The following is a 23,266-nucleotide window of genomic DNA, read 5'->3' on the forward strand; positions in this document are numbered from 1 at the left end:
CAAGATGCAGACTGAACCAGGAACCACATACCAACGTACCACAATCAGGTCATGTATGAGCATATCTATAAGGTCTGCAAGATGCAGAAAGAACAAGACACCACATACCAACATACCACAATCAGGTCATGTATGAGCATATCTATAAGGTCTGCAAGATGCAGACTGAACCGGACACCACATACCAACATACCACAATCAGGTCATGTATGAGCATATCTATAAGGTCTGCAAGATGCAGACTGAACCAGGAACCACATACCAACGTACCACAATCAGGTCATGTATGAGCATATCTATAAGGTCTGCAAGATGCAGAAAGAACAAGACACCACATACCAACATACCACAATCAGGTCATATCTATAAGGTCTGCAAGATGCAGACTGAACCAGACACCACATACCAACATACCACAATCAGGTCATGTATGAGCATATCTATAAGGTCTGCAAGATGCTTACTGAACCGGACACCACATACCAACATACCACAATCAGGTCATGTATGAGCATATCTATAAGGTCTGCAAGATGCAGACTGAACCAGGAACCACATACCAACGTACCACAATCAGGTCATGTATGAGCATATCTATAAGGTCTGCAAGATGCAGAAAGAACAAGACACCACATACCAACATACCACAATCAGGTTATGTATGAGCATATCTATAAGGTCTGCAAGATGCAGACTGAACCAGGAACCACATACCAACATACCACAGACAGGTCACCTACCAGGATATCTACATTATTGGTCTTCTTTCCCCCAGTTCTCTCCATCGTGTCCACACCTCCGAATGGCTTGTCTCCCTTCTTCCTCCCCTAAAAGAAAAATGGCAACATCAGATTCATATCCATACCAGAAAGGTTAATTCTAAAACCTATATTACAATAATTTTGGGGAAAGAAAACATGTTCAAATATTCAGCAGATATTTTGGCAGGTACTTTCTGAATACATGGTTAACAGGCCTGTTTAAAGTTCATTCTGTGTTCACAGACATGGTGGTGAAAACATTAACATTGAAGTGAATTAAACAAACTGCTAGATGGGAATGACAAGTCAAATGGTATATCTTTCCCAAATAATACTCCCTCTAGTTTTCACTGTCTTAGCCAGAAGGTACAAAAAAGGATGTTTTCAGCATTTCAATGTTTTTTCACATTTGCACAAACCCTTAGACAGCTCCAGCTAACAGAAAGAACTTACCACAAGTTGTGACTCTATTGACCGGGAGAGCTCCGACACTTTCTGCCCCTTTGGCTGAGACATGATGACCCGGGTCTTGACCGGTGCAGGTTTCGGGGTTACCATGCTGAAACACAGGGGATGGGTACATACTAAAAACTCTTATTGTCATGAAAACAAACACTCAAGATACATTTCAGTTTTGTTTGGGTAAATGGGTGGGTTTTAACAGGTGAGTGAGTTTTAATCCAGAGGGAGTAATTCATTTATTTCACAGAATAATGTGTGAGCGTAACTCAACAGTGAGTTGATGACGGCAGAACTGGTATCACATTACAATTTATTGGAGATTTAAACCATTGACAGAGTATCATGCAACAGCTAGCTGACACAATCTGGCCTACATTTTAAATTAGCAGGATGCTTCATGAATTGTGTGGGGGCGGTGGGGTAGCCTAATGGTTTTCAGCGTTTGCTCATCCCCACCAAGACCGGGTTTCAATCCCAATATGGGTACAATGTGTGAAGCCCATTTCTGGTGTCCCCCGCCGTGATGTTGCTGGAATATTGCTAAAAACCGGCGTAAAACTAAACCCGGGTCTTCAACGTGACAAGCGAACGTTTAACCACAAGGCTACTCCACCATCACCACCTATGTTCACAGTAGAGGAGTCAATAAAAGTTAACGTACTGGATTAAATTCATCTAATGCCATAACTGATTAAACAAAACATCTCCCATAACAATTTAGTTTCCATGGATACGTTCTGACATGCAGTAGCAGCATCAGCTCACCTCTCTGAATCATCCCAGTCATCGTCATCAATGTCATGTAGGGGCCTTGACTGAATCACTTGACCTCGGGGGCGAGGACTTGGGGAGGGAGCTGGCTGGCGGTTAGACTTGGAAGGTGTCACCATAATTGGTTGGCCTCTTCCTCCCACCTCTTCTTCCTCTGACTCTTCCTCTGAATCCCACTGAGTGCTGGTCCATTCAGTCGTGGAGCTGAAGAGTATACAGCCTTCATGAAATATCATTCAAATGTCTGTACAAAATACGTTTGCTAACCCTTTGTTTAGATGTGTTAAAAGGATTTGAGCAAGTGAAAATACATGTTTAACAAGTTAATGTATTTAATATCATATGAAACATACTGCTAACACATTTGTAATTCTGCATGTATAAATAAGTGTAATACACCAAAATTGTCAAGTTACCTGTATATATTTACATATTTAATTACTTTAGAGATGTAAGTAGTTTTTATCAGAACATGAAAAAAATCTCTCTTCCTAAATAATGAGTTTGGAGCCAAGTAAACGAAAAAACTACATATGAATTTTAATGACTTTTCTCGATAATGACAAAATAAATAGCAGAAAAATAGTTGCACACAATTATCTTTTACGGCTGAATAATTTTTCCAAAACGCAAATCAGAATTTAATACCTTTGTCATTTTCATAGAAATAAATTGCATGTGTCTCAATGGCATTAGAGGCCACGACCAGTAAAGATCTACCATTTCTTGATTAGATGACAATGGAATAGAATTGCCCTTAGTTCCCTAATAAAGCTAAACAACGGCACTCATTTTGTTTTGCGGTCTGAAGTTTTTGAGTGCTAATTATTGAATACACTTAAAGGCAGCATGTGAGTTGGCTAAAATTTGAACTAACCTGTGGAGGTTACTAGATTCTTTGAATATATTCCTCCTTGGGGTACTTATAAGCATTTAAATGTCCATTTAAAATCCCTACGACAGTTGTAACAATATTTGAATAAAAATATTTACAAATCAAAAACTACGTTTTGTCTTGTGAGACCACCCTTACAGGGCCCTCCGGCCCCCTACAGCCAAGAGCAGGTAACTCTAGACCGTAACCTCGTACCTCACTTTCCATGCTGAACGAAGTCAGACAGAATGTGGGGAGGTGGGCGTATGTACCCCAAGGAGGAATATATTCAAAGAATCTGAAACCTCTACAGGTTAGTTCGATTCTTTTTTATATATTCCTCCTTGGGGTACTTATAAGCATAAGACAGACTCCTAAAGACGGAGCTAAGGAGTGGCATTCTGTCTGCATAAAACACCCCCGACAAGAAGTGGAATTTCCCAAGCTAAATATAGCAGAAAAAAGCTCACTTACCCGGTCACTTGTCCACCATAGCCAATCAGGCGGGGGCATGAGCCAGGGTCAGGGTCGAACATATGATAATTGCCCAGCGAAACCTCGCTAATGCAAACAAACGAGATAAACCCTCCCTCTCTCCCGTAATCAATCGGAAGCGAAGATAAGGGGTCCCGCAATAAGCCGCCAGAAAAAAAATGCCGTAATATATATATTAAGCAAAGTTTCCAAGGCCAGTAAGTCTAGAGCAGAATGCAAAAGACATGGGAATAAAAACCATCACCACATAAAACCTGTCACCAAGGGGATATGTAAACAAGATTTTTAAAACCCAACACCAGTGTTAAAAAATCGGCATATAATGGTTCACATAATAAAATCCTCGAAAGCTCAATCGGCTAGAGAGGTGGAACCATGCCCACTGGAGAGAACTGACTGACCGAACCAGAGCATGCTCACTGGAGAGTCTGTCAAGTTGGTAATGACGGATGAACGTATTCGGACAGCTCCAAATAGCCGCGGAGCAGATCTCCTCAATGGGCAGGGCTGCAGCGTAAGCTTTCGAAGTAGCAACTGCCCTAACCGAATGAGCTTTCAACCCTACAGGCGGGATACGCCCTGTTTGAGTATAACTCATATGTATGGCAGAGACAAGCCACCGAGAAATGGTTTGCTTGGTCGCCGGAAGACCAGCCTGAACCCCACCATAACAACAAAACAATTGGTTATCCTTACGGGTACCCTTGTTAAGTTTGATATAAGCCTTAAGGGTCTTCACGGACATCTAAGACGTGAGCACGCCGTGTAGAGAGGTACCGGGCAGGAAGGCTGAGTGAAAGCTGGGAGCTCAATAGGGCCGTCACATGGAAGGGACTATCCTTCTTAGGGCCGGTAAGTATCAGGCAGCCGTATGCTAACTCTGTCTTTGTGAAAAACAGTAAGCGCGGGATCGGCCGACATTGCGTGAATATCGCCAACCCGCCTGCCTGAAGTCACCGCCACAAGAAACGCCGTCTTCCACGTCAACAGCTGGAGTGAAAGAGCCGACAGATTGTGAAACAGTGGACCGGACAGCCAATCAAGAACGATTGACAAGTCCCACAGGGGACTAATCCACCGGACAACCGGACGGATTCTGTCCACGCCTGCTAAAAGGCGCTGTACAAGAGGGTGCTGCCCCAAGAGAGCACCATCAACAGGAATATGAAACGCAGAAATAGCCGTAGAATATCCTCGAACAGTTGAAGCCGCTAGACCGGCGTCCAACCGAGACTGGAGGAATTCTAAGACAGAGACTAAATCTGTAGAAAAGGGATCAAGAATCCCCCTGTTGACACATCAGCGCGAATAACAGGCCCATCTATCCTCATATTGAACGTTTGTCGAATCCCTCCGCGAAGCCAGAATTGTGTCTGCAACTGGTGCAGGAATTCAGCTCGCACGGAGGCGATCCCTGACAGCGGCCAAGCCACCCACTGAATCCTGGGATTCGGTGGGGCTCCGCGTTCTGGGATAGGAGGTCCGGTCGAAAAGGTAATACAACAGGAGGCTGAGCCAGAAACCTGAGAATTACCGGAAACCAACTTTGTGCCGACCAAAGGGGTGCCAGAAGCACAAGTAGCCGAGCTGGTTGTTCGGTCAGCTGAGACAGGGCCCTGGAAATCAGTGGTATCGGGGGGAACGCAGTACCCTGTCCGTCCAATCTAGCTGAAAGGCGTGGTTGTCTAGCGCTCTCGGATCCGGAATCCGAGAGCAAAACACAGGAATCTGGTTCGTCACCCCAGACGCAAACAGATCCACCTGGAACGACCCGAACAACTGGGAGATAATCCCGAATATCTCCCGGTCGAGCATCCACTCGTGTGGGGCTAGTATACGCCGTGAGAGTGCATCTGCATGGACGTTGTCTACCCCCGGGAGATAAACAGGCAAAACCCGAATGTTGAACTGATCGCACCACAGTAGAAACTGCCACGCCTTCTGAAGGAGCGACGGAGACACTGTGCCGCCTTGCTTGAGAATGTAAGACATGGCCGTTTGATTGTCCATCTCTAGACGAACCACACGGCCCTGAACAAACACCCGAAAGCTCTCGAACACCCTGCGGACTGCTCTCAGTTCTAACACATTGATGTGTAGGCTGACTTCCCGCTCTGACCAGAGGCCGGAGACTGAGTGCTCACCCAGGCCCCCCCCCCCATCCTGTGAGGGAGGCGTCCGTCTGAACTGAGAGGGAAGGTGTCAGGCTAACTGAGCTGGGATTAGCATAAGTTTGGTGAACACCCTTGGCGCCGTGGAGATGCCGAAGGGGAGCACACGAAACTGGTAGCACGTCCCGTCGAAGGAGAACCGGAGGTACTTCTTGAACTCGGGGTGCATTGGAACATGGAGGTATGCGTCTTTGAGATCGATTGACGTGAGCCAATCCCGTCTCGACGGAGGAGATCACTGACCTGAGTGTCTCCATCCGGGAAGACGGCACCTCCAGTAACTTGTTCAGCCCTCTGAGATTCAGAATGGGTCTGAACCCTCCGTCCTTTTTGGTCACTAGGAAGTAGGGGGAGTAAAACCCCTCTCCTTGCTGACCCACAGGAACCACCTCGATGGCTGCCTTGTCCAGTAAGTCTCGGGAAGTCGGCACAGGAGTGTGCCGAACCCCGGAGAAGGACGGAGGATCTCGCCTCCACTGTGGCAAATGGCCATCCCTGAGCGTGGACAGGACCCAGGGATTTGTGGTGGCTGCCTCCCACTCCCGAAGGAATAGGGACAACCGGCCGCTGACAGGGACGTTTGGTATGAGGCAGTGCACCCCCACAGTCGGCAAGTCTCCGCTTGCATGAGTGGGGGGCAATAAGGGCTCTGGGGAAGGAATCAGCGGGAAGCTGGGGCTGGCTTCCCCCTGCCCCGTAAAGGCTGCTGCGACTGAGCAGGCCTGCCCTTGCCTCTTGCGCGCTTGCTCCGCTTGGCCTGCAAAGGGGCAGTCCACTTTGCAGATTCCTTTGCCGGGCAGAAGGATAGAAGGCGAAGCAGGGGCAGAAGGCCGTTGGCGAGGAACGGAGGGCTGCTCCAACAAAGGCTTAGAGTCTTTGAAGGTAGACACGGCCTCCGCGGCCTCCCGTACAACCTGCAATGCCCCAGTGAACAGGGAGGACCCCATGGTATAAGGCAAAGACAGGAGCTCCTGTTGCGTGGCCGGCGAATACCGCGCCACGGACAACCACAGGCGGCATAAGCCCATAACGGCACCCATCATCTGTCTGGCACAGCACCGAATGCTATCCCGAGCCAGATGAGAGTGGACACCCATTAGCTGACGCGCGAGCACCGGCGCCGACAAGTCGGCGCCACAAGCGCTTTGATCCACCAGCTGTCCCTGCAGAGCAGACAGCTAGGCTGAGTGGACGGCCACTTTTAATTGCTGGGCTGCGCACCGGTAGCACTCCTCGAAGGACCGATACGCAGACCTCAGCGTAAGTGAATTTTTAGGAAAAGGGGGAAGGCGCCTGCCCTGCCTGGCCCAGGCCAGGGAAGACGAGGACGACCCCCCTAGAGTGACGGAAGCGAAGACGCACTCGTCCACCACTGGCGGCTCGAACAGCGCCTCCTCTCCCAACTGGTACCGACTTACCGACGTCGGGCAAATCAAACCGCATGCGGGCGCCAGTCAAGAGAGGATTGACCACCTCACTCACCAGTGATGGCAGAATGCGGAGGCGTGCTTCGGCGACCCGGCTAGGCTCCACGGGATCAGGGCGCCTGTACGGGATCGGACACCTGAGGCAGGACTTCGGCGATCTTATCCCGAACCTGCCGCAGGGACGAGCCAAAGGAGTACGGAACTCCCACCTCCGACTCCTCCCTCCTTTCATCATCCTCCATATCAATCTCGGTACAATCCTCAGCCGCCATACTCTCATACTCCTGAGAGACTGCCGAGGATACACCAGAGGCTGAACAAGAAAGACTCAAAAGATCGAGAGGCGCCAGAGGGAATGAGTCGCCCTGCCGGGTGGAACCCACGCCAGGTCGCCGAGGCGCCCGAGAGGAACCTGCTGCAACAGGTTTCCCGGGCAACCCAGACTGGCTGCCAGTAGTTTTAGGCGTGAAAATCTCACACGCCGGACACCCTTCTTCTTCATGATCAGTCTGCATGAGACATCTCAAACACACCTCACGGGAATGGCAGCGAGGCACGAAGTACAGGATTTAAACTGCAACAAGTAAAAAACCTGTGCAGCAATCTACCCCATACATACATACATATATGAAAAAACACGTATGGGCGACACAACTAATGCAACAAACGTAGCATGCAGTTGATAATAACAAGCAATAAGCACTGCAACATAACTAACAATTACAACTTTTAGCGTAAGATAGAAAATGCAAGCAGTGGAAACAACGCCCTACATGTAACAACACATAAATAAAAATTACTATAACCACGCGTAACATTGAAAAACCACATGGGAAGCCAATGAACAGTGAGGCTAGCGAAGGGACCTGTCCGCCATCTTGACACGCACTCGGCGAGCCGACCGCGACAGGTACCAAGTTACAACTAGAAATTATGAATGAAAAAGTTCAGAACAAGTCTCCAAATCGCCCATGCAGGGAAAAAAGAGAACCACACATACAGTAGCTGTTTCTGAGACACCCATATTCGTGTTGGGAAATTAAAACTTCTTGGAAGTGGACCCACGTCTTGCCAGTAAACGACAGCATGGAAAGTGAGGTACGAGGTTACGGTCTAGAGTTACCTGCTCTTGGCTGTAGGGGGCCGGAGGGCCCTGTAAGGGTGGTCTCACAAGACAAAACGTAGTTTTTGTTTTCTAAATATTTTTATTCAAATATTGTTACAACTGTCGTAGGGATTTTAAATGGACATTTAAATGCTTATAAGTACCCCAAGGAGGAATATATAAAAAAGAATGTTGATGCAGATTTACACAGATCTCACCAGTGTTTACTTGCAAATCTCTAATAACACCTAAAGAAGAAAGTCAGTTCTTATGTGGTAAACACTTACAGAAACACATACACTGACTTACCCAGTTGATTGAAGAGTTCTCTGTGGGGTGGTGGACCGAGGGGCAGGTTTGGGTGGTTTGGGTGGGGAGAAGCCTGGGTTCCTACCCTGGGGCTGGGGGCTCCTGACCCTGGGGCTAGGGGAGCGGGCTGGAGTTTGTGCAGGGGACCTCAATGATGACTGCTGAGATTCTATGTGTGATGAGGGCAGTGAGTGGTTCAGATTGCGAGCTGGAAAACAACAATTAAGTCATTAAAACACCATGTTTACATCAAGAACTGATTTAGCATAGTTTAAAAAATGGCTTACATAATTCGTTGGCATGGTAACACTGTGAAATCACATAAGAGATGATGCATACATCCAACACACATGAAAACCAGCAAATGGCACGGTACTGCTTTTTTCCACTCCAGAAATTTGAACATGTTTTTTCACTTTCATCGTGAGCTTGATTTAGGTTTGCTTTGAGGCAAACTATTTGTCAAAAGTTTTATTTTACTTGTGACCTGGTTTAAACTTGTCTGAGTCAGGCATTGGAAAACAACAATTACTATCTTTAAAACAACTTGTTTACCACACAACAGAATACAGCAAAGTCTCAACTATGTTTAAAAAAAGCTCTGCTAAATGCTTATATATGTGTCACAGGTCTTTAGCTGACAGTGATAATGTCTTATTCAATCAGTTTTACAGATCTGCCATCCCTGAAAGTCAAATGAGGCAAACAAAAAGCACCACAGTGAAGCCCAATTCTTGGAGACTAGGGAAGCATTATGTAATATGGGGAAACATACCATGCATGTCAAATTTATTTTCCTTTGGCAGTTTTAGAATAGAATGAATGAGTGAGTGAGTATGGAGTGAGTCTTATTAATATTCTGGCTAAATCATGGCAGGGGACACCTGAAACGGGAAATCGAACCTGGGTCTACCACGTGACAAATCAACACTTGACCTATCATGCTTCCCTACTACTGCCCCTAAATAGATGTTTACAGATTCACAAATGCATCCAGAGTTAACAGTTTTCTAGGAGATGATTACAGAGCTAAAAATGCATTTTCAGAAAAATTTCTCCGAGGTGCAAAATGCAGAAGTCCAATTCAATGCCCAATTTTATAACAATGTGAAACAAAACGAAAAAGAATAGATGTGTTTAGGCCAAGTACCAATTACCAAATCAGTCCAATAATGGCCAGAACTGTTTTTCAATATGGCTGAAAATTTGATTCAAATGTCCTGAACAAATTTTCATCATCATTAGTGGGAATAAATATATGGAGTTCTAGATTAAACTGTCCAATTGTTTTAGAGGAGACGCTGTTTACAATACGCCACAGACGAGGGAAAAACAGGCCAAACTATCAAGGACAAATTGCATTATGATGCCCACAAGTTCAGCTGTACTCACGTGGCAGTGGGGGGGATGTCTTCATGGCTCTCACTTTCTCAAGTGCCTTCTGTTCGGCAATTCTATCATAATACTGTCGTAGAGCTTCAAAATCAGGGAATTTCTGCAAATACAGATGAAAATGTGGTCATCCTTTGAAAGAGTGAGTTAAAAAGGCAACATTCGTAAAAATCATTGATAAATTTATCCTAACCTACTTTGGCCAGTGAGTGTGTGCGCCTGACAAATACAAATCATACCAACTTTGTCTGGTATTAAAACTACCATGTCAGTTTATAAGTCTTACCCAGTTCAACTAATATTCATACTGATGCCTTTGGAAACAATTATTCCAAAAGTCCAAAAATTTCCGCAGGAAAAATAATTTAGATGAGAAAATATTCCAGAAGCTGTCTTTGAAAATCAGATCCTTGTATAAATATTCCACGGAAAAAAATCTCCAGGGGGAAATTAATATCCTATCAAACCTTCATACTGATATGAATTATCCAGTGAACACAATGGGAAAGTGGGAATTCGTGAGTGGATTTACCACTGATTTTGACCGTATGTCATTAACATCAGTCAGCCAGGGAGGAAGCCTGAAGACATGGAGGTCGACACATTTAACACTTCCTGTGGGACCAACAAGCATGGCTGTAGGTCAAGGGTCATAACAGGACTGAATCTGTGTATCACATCCATCATCTGTAGATACCTGCACAGGGAAGGCAGCTTTGTGTGACCCTTGCACATCCTCTGGCCTTGCACTCACCTTGACATATGACTGTGCCATTTACCAATGTGTCATAACCATATTGAGTGAGTTGGAGATATGACTCACTTTGACATATGACTGAGTCATATAACCATGTGTCATAACCATATTGAGTGAGTGAGTTGGAGATATGACTCACCTTGACATATGACTGAGTCATATAACCATGTGTCATAACCATATTGAGTGAGTGAGTTGGAGATGTGACTCACCTTGACATATGACTGAGTCATATAACCATGTATCATTACCATATTAAGTGAGTTGGAGATATGACTCACCTTGACATATGACTGTCTCTGTGTTTTCATCATGGCCAGCTTGTTGTCAAGGACTTGTTGAGTGATTCCATGTGTGCCCTGAAATCACATGCAAGGAGGAATATTTGTAAGTCTTGTTTCTATTCTTATACCAGAAAAGTGCAGGTTTCTTGAAAAAGGTGATTAAATTGGGCACAGCTAGTAAAATACTATGAGCCACCTAACTGTGCCGACCTATGAACCACCTAACAGTGCCCATCAATGAACCACCAGTGACCATCTGTGAGCCACCTGTGCATGACCCACTTGAGATTATCTTTGACCCACCTTTGCCCATCTTGGAACCACCGAACTGTGCCCATCTAGGAACCACCGAACTGCGCCCAGGAACCACCAAACTGTGCCCATCTAGGAACCAGCGAACTGTGCCCATCTAGGAACCACCAAACTGTGCCCATCTAGGAACCACCGAACTGTGCCCATCTAGGAACCACCAAACCGTGCCCAACTAGGAACCACCGAACTGTGCCCATCTAGGAACCACCTAAAAGTGCCCATCTAGGAACCACCGAACTGTGGAAATGCAATGTGCCCACCTATGAGCTACATAACTGTGCCTATCTATGAGCCACCTGTGCCTATCTATGAGCCGAGTAACTGTGCCCATCTATGAGTCACCTAACTGTTCCCATCTATGAGCTACATAACTGTGCCCATCTATGAACTACATAACTGTGCCCATCTATGAGCCACCTATGCCTATCTATGAGCCGAGTAACTGTGCCCATCTATGAGTCACCTAACTGTTCCCATCTATGAGCTACATAACTGTGCCTATCTATGAGCCACCTGTGCCTATCTATGAGCCGAGTAACTGTGCCCATCTATGAGTCACCTAACTGTTCCCATCTATGAACTACATAACTGTGCCCATCTATGAGCCACCTATGCCTATCTATGAGCCGAGTTACTGTGCCCATCTATGAGTCACCTAACTGTTCCCATCTATGAACTACATAACTGTGCCCATCTATGAGCCACCTATGCCTATCTATGAGCCGAGTAACTGTGCCCATCTGTGAGTCACCTAACTGTTCCCATCTATGAGCTACATAACTGTGCCCATCTATGAGCCACCTAACTGTTCCCATCTATGAGTCACCTATGCCTATCTATGAGCCGAGTTACTGTGCCCATCTATGAGTCACCTAACTGTTCCCATCTATGAGCTACATAACTGTGCCCATCTATGAGCCACCTAACTGTTCCCATCTATGAGCTACCTGTGCCTATGTATGAGCCGAGTAACTGTGCCCATCTATGAGTCACCTAACTGTTCCCATCTATGAGCTACATAACTGTTCCCATCTATGAGCTACATAACTGTGCCCATCTATGAGCCACCTATGCCTATCTATGAGCCGAGTAACTGTGCCCCATCTATGAGTCACCTATGCCTATCTATGAGCCGAGTTACTGTGCCCATCTATGAGTCACCTACCTGTTCCCATCTATGAGCTACATAACTGTGCCCATCTATGAGCCACCTATGCCTATCTATGAGCCGAGTAACTGTGCCCCATCTATGAGTCACCTATGCCTATCTATGAGCCGAGTTACTGTGCCCATCTATGAGTCACCTAACTGTTCCCATCTATGAGTCACCTAACTGTGCCCATCTATGAGTCACCTATGCCTATCTATGAGCCGAGTTACTGTGCCCATCTATGAGTCACCTAACTGTTCCCATCTATGAGTCACCTAACTGTGCCCATCTATGAGTCACCTATGCCTATCTATGAGCCGAGTAACTGTGCCCCATCTATGAGCCACCTATGCCTATCTATGAGCCGAGTAACTGTGCCCATCTATGAGTCACCTAACTGTTCCCATCTATGAGCTACATAACTGTGCCAGTCTACGAGTGACCTAACTGTTCCCATCTATGAACTACCTGTGCCTATGTATGAGCCAAGTAATTGTGGGTGACCTACATGTGGTATTCCTCTCTTGGCCACCTGCTCGTCCAGTAAGGAAGCGAACTCATCATGCATTATCTTCAGGGTGGGGTTCTTCCTCAGCTGTTCCAGGAACTGTGTTGTGCCAAGTGTACGTTCACCCAGTGTGCCTGTCGTTCTATCAGACAAAAACATATTGTGTAGCATCATAACACATGTATGTTCCCCACTATATCCCACTGCAAAGTCGGCTAGATATAAGTTAGTTAGCTGGGTCTTTTCCACACTTTTCTTCTCTGACTGACTGGTTTTATCATGATATTTTTACACTAACAAACTTTAATAGAATAATAGATGGAAGGTGATGAAAGCTATTGTGCAAAACAAGAAAAACGAAATGACATGCAGTCAGGAACTTGAAACAGAGATATTAGTGTGGAGACTTACACTATATCACAGTAACTAAGAAAGCCAAGCTTAATACTGCTTTGAAGTGAGTGAGAGAGTAAGTATGATTTAACGCTGCTTTTAGCAATATTCCAGCAATATCATGGCGGGGGACACCAGACATAGGCTTCATACACTGTACCCATGTGGGATTCAAACTCAGGCCTTCAGACAAACGGACACTTTAACCATTAGGCTAACCCACCGCCCCCTGCTTTGAAGTGGCACAAGTCGTGGATCATTAGATCCATGACTTGACGGCCAGCTGTACAGGAGTGCTCACAGACCAAAGATAAGAGTCAGGGTCAATATAGGGCTCCTCAGAGGATCCTGGCCTGGTTTAAATACTGGTATCCAACTTTGCTGGTTTCACAAGCATTGAAGAACTGTAGGACGATAGTGACAGGGTGAGAGTGAAAGCCGTGTTAGCCTAACAAACTAACATTATGAGATACAGAGAACTAACTGAGTGAGTGCTACTAACCCAAGTGTGCTCTGTAAGGTTTTCCGCCCAGTGTTGCTCATGCTGCCGGTGCCAAACACTGCTCAAGAGAAAATACAGTCAAAGTAACAGTAAGAGCACATACTGCTATTTCCACTAGCTCTTACAGCATGACAAGCATCACGTTAACATGACCTTCCTATCAAAATATGTATCAAATGAGGACCTTACTGTGAGTGAGTGAGTGAGTTTTAGCTTTATGACGCCTTTAGCAATATTCCAGCAATATCATGGCTGGGGGACCCCACACATTGTACCAATGTGGGGAATTGAACCCAGGTCTTTGGCATGACGAAGCGAAAGCTTTAACTACTAGGCTACCCCACCGCCCCGATGACCTTACTGTAAGGATACATATAGAATCACCACCTTACTATAAAGATATGTATTATTTCCATGCTTTAATATCAAGATATGTATAATATCACAACCTTCCTATCAATATATTGCATAGCAGACTTACTTCCAAAACATTATTGTATCCCGATCTTACAATCAAGGTATATTTACAAAGTGTATCACTACAGCTCACCACAGAAGATCCTGCACATCATAACTTACTTGTGCTTTCATCATCTTCTTCACTTGGCACCATGCTCATCATCCTCCCAGGTGACGAGGGGCGTGTGGGACGGGGTGACTTGGGGACAGACAGGTGAGTTACCTGGGACGTAACAATCTGCAGACAAAGTTCAGTGACTACACTTTTCAGCAATAACCGGCTGTAAAACAGCCATCCTCAATTACCAAGTGTAAAACACCTAGCAACCATTCGACACTACAGCATGTCTGAACGAAAATAAAAAACTGAACAGGGTTATTTGATTTGATGACAATTGTAAGCATTAGTTACTGAAACAAACAAACATGGATGTGAATGGGTCAAGATTATATTCCAGGATACTGGATCATATACTGGATAATCATAGAAAAATTGAAACAAAGATCTTAAAGACAATGATTACAATAAACTGTAGACAGTGCAAGAAATTGAGGGCATCGAGTCATTGGATCGCTGACGTTTAGTTTCGTACCATTTCAACCCATGAACTATTCAAATATTTAATCTATCGCGAGTATTGACATGGATCTTTAACTTTCATCCTAACTTTATCTTCAGGTAAACAGAGAATGATTCTGCTATTTCACCATATTAACTTTTACTTTGGGTTTGCTCGAGGAATATGGTCATTCCTGGGACATCCTATCAGGAATCCTACCAACAACACAAAAACAACACCAACCCCAATTTCAGACATGTTTAGGAACTCACTGGTTTATCCACTTCCATCTTCAATATTTCTTCCTGGGAGGTCAACATCTTCTCCTGCTCTCGAGATCTCTGGAATTACAAAAACTGAGTTCAGGTATTTCACCTGCAATGCGCTTCAATCAAATCTCCTTATGGTTTTAGCCAGAGTTTGTCCCAGAATGTAACCAGTCTCTAGAGCGGACTCAACTACGCCTCCAACAATGTGGGACCAGTTTTCACGCTTGTACAAAGCGATCTTAGTGCTAAGGTGACTGTAACTCCCATACCTTAACATAGTCTTAGCTAAGGTTGTTTTGTACAACGGCACCCAGTTTTCAATGGTATAATGTGTATTTTCAATGGGTATACTTCTGTTATTATGGCATTTCCAGGGGACTATGGCGACCATACCCTGAGTAGATTCTCCACTTGCTGCTGATGTTGCCGAGCCTCTGGTGTTGTCGCCCGTTTCCCTGTCTCCCGACTCGTGTGTTCTAGAGCGTCATTCAGCTGTAGCAGGAAACAATAACCATGGTTAAACAGCAGCTTTACTCTCTGTTTTGCAGTGGAATGAAAACAAAATTCTAAATGTTTAACCCACCTATTATTTACTGTCGATTTATATACACGTTACTGATGGTAAGACAATACATGAAAGCTGCAGTATCTTACTAATGTCGGACTTTGATCGTGCGGCGTAAAACTAAACTCACTCACTCACTGACTATGATCGAATCATCTAACATCTAACACACTCAAAGACTTTTGTTCGATTAACTAACCAACCAACTAACCCCGGGTAGGATCACGAAACATGTTTATATAATAAAAACATGCATGCAAATCATGTGCAGATGTTCTATCTGCGAAGCATAGTGTGTTCGCGTGCACAACACATTGTTTGAGAACAAGGACATCATCTATATACATAAACTGAACATGTATCCCAAACTCATCTATTTATGGTGACATCTTAAAGTTCCATCTGTGAAGCTGAATACATTGTCAAGTGGGTTTCAGACAATCCGTGAACAATTCTTCAGTCCACTCTCATTAAATCATTTGTGGGGTAATTCCATGGTTCAAAGCCAAATTAAAATGAGGATTGTGTGGTCACTACCATTCACTTTTGAGGGGGGAAACAACTATTGTGATAGCAATAGTCTATTGCAATATACAATTGCGAGAGTGATAGTCTATTGTGACCAACTATTGCAATACTATTGCAATAGGGTTTTTTGCTCCTTGAATTCTCTCATTTGAAGTCATTTGCCACATGAATGTATAGTTTATATGGAATAAAAACAAGCTGAAGTAGTTTCAATCTCTTTTATAACTGACAAGAAACTTGAAAGCAGATGAAGTTTGTTTAAGAGGTAACAGGGGCGGATAACTCTAAATCAAAGTGAACGAATCTGGTACATCCTGTATTTTGCGCTGCACATTTATCAACGGAAGTCAATTACTAAACTATTGACAGCCACACATACTATCGATGCATCAATAGTTTTTCATTTCTACCATTGAGTAATTGCTATCGGAAGCTCAACAAATGCAATTCATCAATTGTTCGATGCATCGTTACAGCCCTAGTGGTCACAATGGTTGTTGACCATGATGAGTCTCTACCCCCATTCTATCACATCCAATTAGGGATGAAAATAAACTAAAATCTTATAGACAAACAGTCAAACTCAAAGTGTTAGGTTTTTCCTCACATCAACAAGCGTGTGCAGTGGAATTTCAATGTCACATGTGCAACTCGCACACCTGGCTGTTATACCAGCCAGTGGTCTCCCTCGTAAGAAATAGAGAAAAGTGACAACAAAATAATGATCGTTTGTTAAACAACTTTTTTATTCGGGTGTCCAAAATTATAAGACAAAACATCAGAGTTGGTCTGTTAATTTCATGTGACTTAGCAAAGTTTTGATTTTGTTGCAATTTTAGATTTTGTGTTCATCACAATTCATCAGTTTAAAATGAAGTCGAACTGACTATATATGAGTACTGCAGCAGTGGTACTGGTACTGACCCTACTGACAACTGTGAGTAGAACACTGGTTTCCCAAAACCAATGTTGCTTGTAAGAGGCCAAAAAATGTAACAGAATATTTTTACTGTATCTCAGGTTTAGGGAAAGAGAAGCAGAGAGTATGAGTCAGGATAAGGTAAAATATATTCATTGGTGTTGTTTGTTTGTTTAACGCCACACTCAGCAATATTCCCGTTATAGGCGGCGGGCTGTAAATAATTGAGTCTGAACAAGACAATCCAGTGATCAACAGCATGAGCATCGATCTACACAATAGGGATATGATGACATGAGTAAACCAAGTCAGCGAGCCTGACCACCCAGTCCCTTGAATCGCTTCTTACGACAAGCATGAAATTCATTGATGGAACTGGTCCCAAGCAAATATGCTGGATGTAAACGGCAACAAAACTGATGAGTAACTCCATGGGGATACCCAGTAGAAATGAACCCAAGCAACCTATGATGGAAGTATGAGAACATCAATGGATTGGATGTTCAGGCTCTGTTTTGCACATAAACATAGAGGCTGGTTACTCTGGTCTGCTGCTGGTTCCCGGGAACTATATTCAATCAATGTGGTCGTTCAGATCCATGTTTTATGTGTGCAATTTTGTGTCAATAGCGAGCTGACACACATGTCGGTGTTGAAAATGGGTTGGGTGTCATTCTTTACATTTCACCGATGTAACGAGGAATTTCATGTCTCGAAACTGCATAATTAAAGTGTTTGTGCACTAAAAGTAACGATGGGTGTTGTTCTGGTGACGTATACTTTGCCATAGTATCGATGAAAATGCTATGAAAAATTTCTCACAACCTGTTCTCAGATTTTTGTTTAGTAAATATATGGCTTGTCGCCCAGAAGTGAAGGCCGCCATTCGGTAGTCATTGCTGGGGTCAGTGATGAAGCATAGCGCAGCAGCCCTCGGGAACCAGGCCGATAAACATACGCCAACCGTGTGGATTGTTAACACAAAATCAGTGACAGTCTGTGGTCCAGACACTGCTGAGAAAAAGGTTAACTAACAAAACCTTAGGTGATGTGGAAGTACCCACCTTCCTCAGTTCATCAGCGTGCTGCTTCGTCATCTTGTGAACCTTCTTCTGCCATTTTTTCTCCTGTTTGCCCAACTCCGTCTTCAGCTTGGACTCAACTGTCATAACCTACAACAACATTCACATCATCAGGGATTTATTACTCAATTAGGTGGTTGGTTTGTTGTTTAACACCACACTCAGCAATATTTCAGCTATATGGAGGCGGTCTGTAAATAATCGAGTCTGGACCAGACAATCCAGTGATCAACATCATGAACAATGATCTATGCAATTAGGATACAATGACAAGTGTCAACCATGTCAGCAAGCCTGGCTGCTCGATCAAGCATGGGTTACTGAAGATCAATTCTAACCCAGATCTTCACGGGTAAATACTCGATTAGAATTATTGCATCCTATATAAACAGAAACAAACACAAGGCGATGCAAACTTTGCTGATGATTGGAAACATTAAGACTAATTCAACGACAGCCAAAATAGCAGGCAAACAATGTTTGATTTTCTTCACTCAACCTTTTGCTTCAAGCATGGAAATGTAGATTGCTTAAGGGTTCATGTATTTACTTGTTTGTTTTGACCCGACAATCCAGTAACTGACATCATGAACATCAATGTACATAACTAGGACACAATGACACGCAAGTGTGTGAGCCTGACCGTCTTGTTAGTTGCATCTTAGACGAGCATGGGCTGCTGAAGATCAATCGATCTTCACAGGTCGCTTCATGTATACATGATATATTTTTACTATATTTTTGTATACTACAGCAGTCACAGTATGCCCCTAATTCTACATCTAAGACCCCAAGAAAGTCTAAAGTAGAAAGGCCAAAGTCTACATAATCATAACATATCGGGCCAACAAAGCCCCACAAGGTCACAGACAAACACTAGTTAGTTACCTGATGCTGAAGTTCCTCCTTCAGCAGGAGAACGCCATCTTTCTGGCGCTGTAAGAAGCTCTTCTCATTGTCATTGTCATCATCGTCCATGATTACACCCAAGTTTGACCTCTTGGCTGGATCAGACAAAGATACATTAGTGACAAAGGTGACACACAATTAAAAACCTGAAGGTTGTGGAAGAGGAGTGAGGGAGCGAGTTAAGTTTTACACCACTTTTAGCATTATTCCAGGCAATATCAAGGCGGGGGACACCAGAAATGAGCTTCACACATTGTACCCATGTGGGGAATCAAACCCGGTCTTCGGAGAAGCGAGCAGACGCTTTAACCACTAGGCTACCCCACCGCCCCCTTGAGGCAGATGAGAAATTGCCAGACAGAATACATTTTGGAAATTTGAAATATAAATTGTATATTTATATACTTATCCTATCTCACGGTATGCACTTCTCTCTCTTGATTCGACACTGAGTGGAATGATGTAAACTTTTTTCCCTTGGCCTCTATTGTTCATCCGCCCAAGCACTCCATGCTACCCTCATTATAAGACAGCTTCCTGGTTGTCATGCAAAGCATGGGGCATGCACCACTAGCTGCCCAAGTGACTATCTCCGAATCATCATTCTCACTCTTGGAGCCACTGGATAATATCAATCTTGGAGAATCTGCATTGCGGGGAGGATGGGCGGGAATCCGTTACATAAGATAGGATAAGTATGTAAATATACAATTTACATCTAAAATTTCCAAATTTGTAAACTTATCCTTTCTCACGGTATGCACTTATCCCACAGTCGGACAGTGGGACGCAGATACCCTGTGCCTTGTCAGTGCGAACAGTAGAACAGTGTAGACTGGAAACAACTGTAGATAGCGATGCACAAGGGAGGCCTAGCGCAACTCCTATGCTTGTGACGAGTTCCTCTGAACTCCTACCAGGGAGAACGGTGCTCCCGGGAGATGGGTGCTCCCGAGCGATGTGGTGTTCTGCCGCAACCTCCGAAGAAGGACGCAGCTCAGTGAGAAAGGATGTCACTTCGCCATGATTTTCAAGGTACACCCGTAAATTAAAGTCATAGACAATACTCGGGCCAGCCCATGCTTCGAGACGACCCCCACAGACACCGACCAGGGGCGGGTGAAAGAGAAGCAAAACTCGGAAAACCCGCAGTTTTAACGTTCAGTTCCAGTCAGCATCAAATTGACCCTCACTCCTTTACATAAGCTTAGTCAAAGGATGAGCCTGGCTACTTCGGAGTCGGAACGCAACGAAATCCACTGGAATTTGGGAGTGACACACTTCACTGACGTAATTGCTTCGAAACATGAAATGTCGAACCGTTCCACATCGGGATACAGAATCATGCTCCACATTCGTCCAACCACCGAGGTGGTAGTATCTCCGTGTCTTAGTATAAAACTAAGTGAAGTAGTTCTAACCCATAGGCAATCAAAACATAAGGCAGACATCAAGTACAGACTATATTCAGGAAAGTACAGGGAAGCAGCAACCACGTGGGACTGTCCCGTATCTGCGTTGTTGGGCCGTAGACAGCTGTTGTGCGACAACAAGGGTTCCAAACTGGTACAGGCAGTGGACGTCCTTGACTGAGAGGTCCCGAAGGTAGTGGGAGGAGAAGACCGAGTCAGATCGCCAGAAGCATCCTTCCATAATGGCATGGAGAGAGCAGTTACTATGCAGAGCCATTGTAGACACTAACGCCCTTGTCTCATGTGGATTGGAAGCTGTCGGGGGTGGTAACCCAGCGAATGTGTAAGCCCGTAGGATGGTGGCTCTCATCCAGGAGGATAATGTGGTGCCAGACACTTCCGCCCTGGATGTTGAGGACAACGGAATGGAAGAGGCACTTGCAGAGAAGACGGCGATCTTTAGAAGCAGCAAGAAAAAGCTTCAAAGCCCTAACAGGGCAAAGCTGCAGATCTTCATTGTCATGCGGCCCAAGGATCGTGGACACTGGTGGGATGGTACAAGTACGATCGGGTTGTCCCGGCAACTGATTCTTTGCTACGAAATCCCAATGGAGACCAAAGAAGACTTTGCCATGCTTCTTCCGTTCGAACTGGACTCTGTTAATGTCCAAAGCATGGAGTTAAAAAATCCGAGGAGCTGTAGCCAAGGCCACAAGGAAGAAGGTCTTGAAGGAGATCTTTTCAAAGCCTGTCTGAGCTAGGGGTTCATAGTCCGCCGAGGCCAAATGACACAGCACCACAGATAAATCCCATGCAGGAGGTCTAAACTTCTTAGACTGATCAGCCAACTTGAAGGACCAGAGCAAATACTGAAGCTCAGGAACCATGGAGACCTTAGAGCCTGTGGTGGTAGCCAGGACCGAGTTGATCGCAGCAAGGTAAGTGGCCAAAGTGGAGCCCTTGAGCTTCTTAGACGACCGCAAATGCTGAAGAAATTCAGTGACGATTTGAGGTGAAGTAGAAATGGGAGATGTAATGCCTCTGGACTTGCAATATCCCTCTAAACACTTTCACTTCTCTCATCATAAAGTGAGCAGGTGGAAGTCCGATGAGCAGAAGTGATGGCCATAGCCACTCTCCGAGAATACCCTTTGGCGATTAATGACTTCTGCAAATGCGCCAAACGTGCCGAGACAGGGTGCGACAGCTCGTCCCGATTGGGAAGAGGAACTGGGGTTAGGTAGCAGTAGAATCTGTCTGGTCACCTGGAGTTTCTGGACGACTCTGGGGGGGAAAGAAGGAGAGGCATAAGCGTTAAGCCCCTCCCACGAAATCGCCAAAGTGTCGAGATCCCATGCTAGTTGGTCTGGCATAGGCGAGACAATCTTCGGGAGCTGATGGTTGAACCGTTTGGCGAATAGGTTGACTTGGGGCCTTGATAACAGGAAGACCAGTTCCCGAAAGGTCTGTGGGTTCAATTGCCACTCCGTGGGAGATGGACGATCGGAGCAGGACAGCGCATCTGCGATGACATTCCTGACTCCGGGAATGTGTCTGGTCGAGCATCGATGGCAAGGGAGTCGATTAGATGGAAGAACCGAAGAGCCAGCTGAAGAAGGTTCGCCAAACATGTTGACCCGAGATGGTTGATGTACCAGACGACCGTGGTCTGAATCAGCAAGGATGACGAGAAGAACCGCCAAGAACTTCATTTTGTTGATGTGCAAGTCCCGTTCTGCGGACGACCACAGCCCGGCCATCTGATGATGAAGAAAGTGATCCCCCCAACCCGTGAGGGTTGCGTTGAGGAACAAAGATGAGTCGACACAAAGGACAACTTCTGCTCGTCTTGCATGGCTGAAGCTGAAACTACCCTCTGGTGGTTGGGGCTTGAGCTGACGTCGAAAGCCTAGCAGCTGCCACTGAGATAGCGCTGGAGGAATGCATTGGTCATGATGCACCTTTCTTGAACGGCGAACATCATCCTCTGACAGGTGTCGAACATTGTATCGATGAAGTGGAGTCTCTGGAGTCTCTGGACACAATGCAACAGTGGCAAAAATCCGGACAATACGGTCTTCGGTCACAGCCCACAAAAACTGGTAAAGGGATGCTCACTTCTTGACAAGACAGCACTGCTGGTACCATGCGCAGAAACTTGATCCATCTGTCCAGAAGCTTGCTGGTGATGTAAAAGGAAGGGTGAGGAAGATGACGAACCAGGCCATGATTGCATCCCGAGATACACCATGACACTGTTATGAGTTGTCTGTAGTAACAGGACTCAGTGAAGCGTCAAGCTTGTCTGGTAATGCACAAACGAGTGGTCGGAGGGCTGATATCTTCGCCGGAGGGTAGATTCCTAAACCAAATCATTCAAGGTGAAGGTCGGATGGTAGAATAAAGCTGGAACGATATGAGCTCTAGTCACGTAGAAGTCTTGGAGATCTGGGATTGTCAGAACTTCAAGTGATGGCGTAATGTAGATGTGTCCACTACTGACATAGCTACTACCTTCGTTCAACCAGTTGAAAAGGGGTACCAGGTGGGATAAGTCTAAAAACTTCTAGCGCCTCACATGCCGTATGGTAATCCGGAGAACCAAATCAGATTGTCATGCTAAAAGCATGCCACGTCGTGGTGAGGAATTCAGCGTATCACAAATACCCTGAATAGTAACATTGTGTTGAAAGCTGGTAGGGTTTGATTAATAGCTGGGGTAATTGGCCATATCTCAGTGTTCACGAATAGCGTCTGACCCTCTGACAAATCCGGCAGATTCGCCAATGGTCAGACAGAAGTCTACAACCTGCCGGCCCCAGTGTCTGACTGTATATTTCACAATGACTTTGACTGAAGTTGTTTTATGTGACATGTGACACTTGTTTGC

General features: G+C 45.1%; 1 protein-coding gene across 1 annotated transcript in view; it reads right to left on the reverse strand.

Annotated features, from left to right (window-relative positions):
* The window catches only part of LOC124266808 (zinc finger protein DZIP1L-like), a 43,309-nt gene that overhangs the window by 3,574 nt on the left and 16,469 nt on the right, over nt 1-23,266 (reverse strand). Inside the window, exons 9-21 of the mRNA XM_046701613.1 lie at nt 18,944-19,059; nt 18,038-18,145; nt 15,355-15,453; nt 14,965-15,033; nt 14,253-14,370; nt 13,674-13,731; nt 12,779-12,920; nt 10,806-10,883; nt 9,768-9,870; nt 8,376-8,583; nt 1,989-2,198; nt 1,215-1,320; nt 741-827 (exon numbers count right to left, since the gene is read on the reverse strand). Of these exons, the coding sequence (XP_046557569.1) occupies nt 741-827; nt 1,215-1,320; nt 1,989-2,198; nt 8,376-8,583; nt 9,768-9,870; nt 10,806-10,883; nt 12,779-12,920; nt 13,674-13,731; nt 14,253-14,370; nt 14,965-15,033; nt 15,355-15,453; nt 18,038-18,145; nt 18,944-19,059 (1,502 nt within the window). The remainder of the gene's footprint in view (nt 1-740; nt 828-1,214; nt 1,321-1,988; nt 2,199-8,375; nt 8,584-9,767; nt 9,871-10,805; nt 10,884-12,778; nt 12,921-13,673; nt 13,732-14,252; nt 14,371-14,964; nt 15,034-15,354; nt 15,454-18,037; nt 18,146-18,943; nt 19,060-23,266) is intronic.

The sequence above is a fragment of the Haliotis rubra genome, unplaced genomic scaffold (assembly GCF_003918875.1).
Source record: "Haliotis rubra isolate DU_JTF1 unplaced genomic scaffold, ASM391887v1 Scf128, whole genome shotgun sequence".
Classification (NCBI taxonomy): Eukaryota; Metazoa; Mollusca; class Gastropoda; order Lepetellida; family Haliotidae; genus Haliotis; species Haliotis rubra.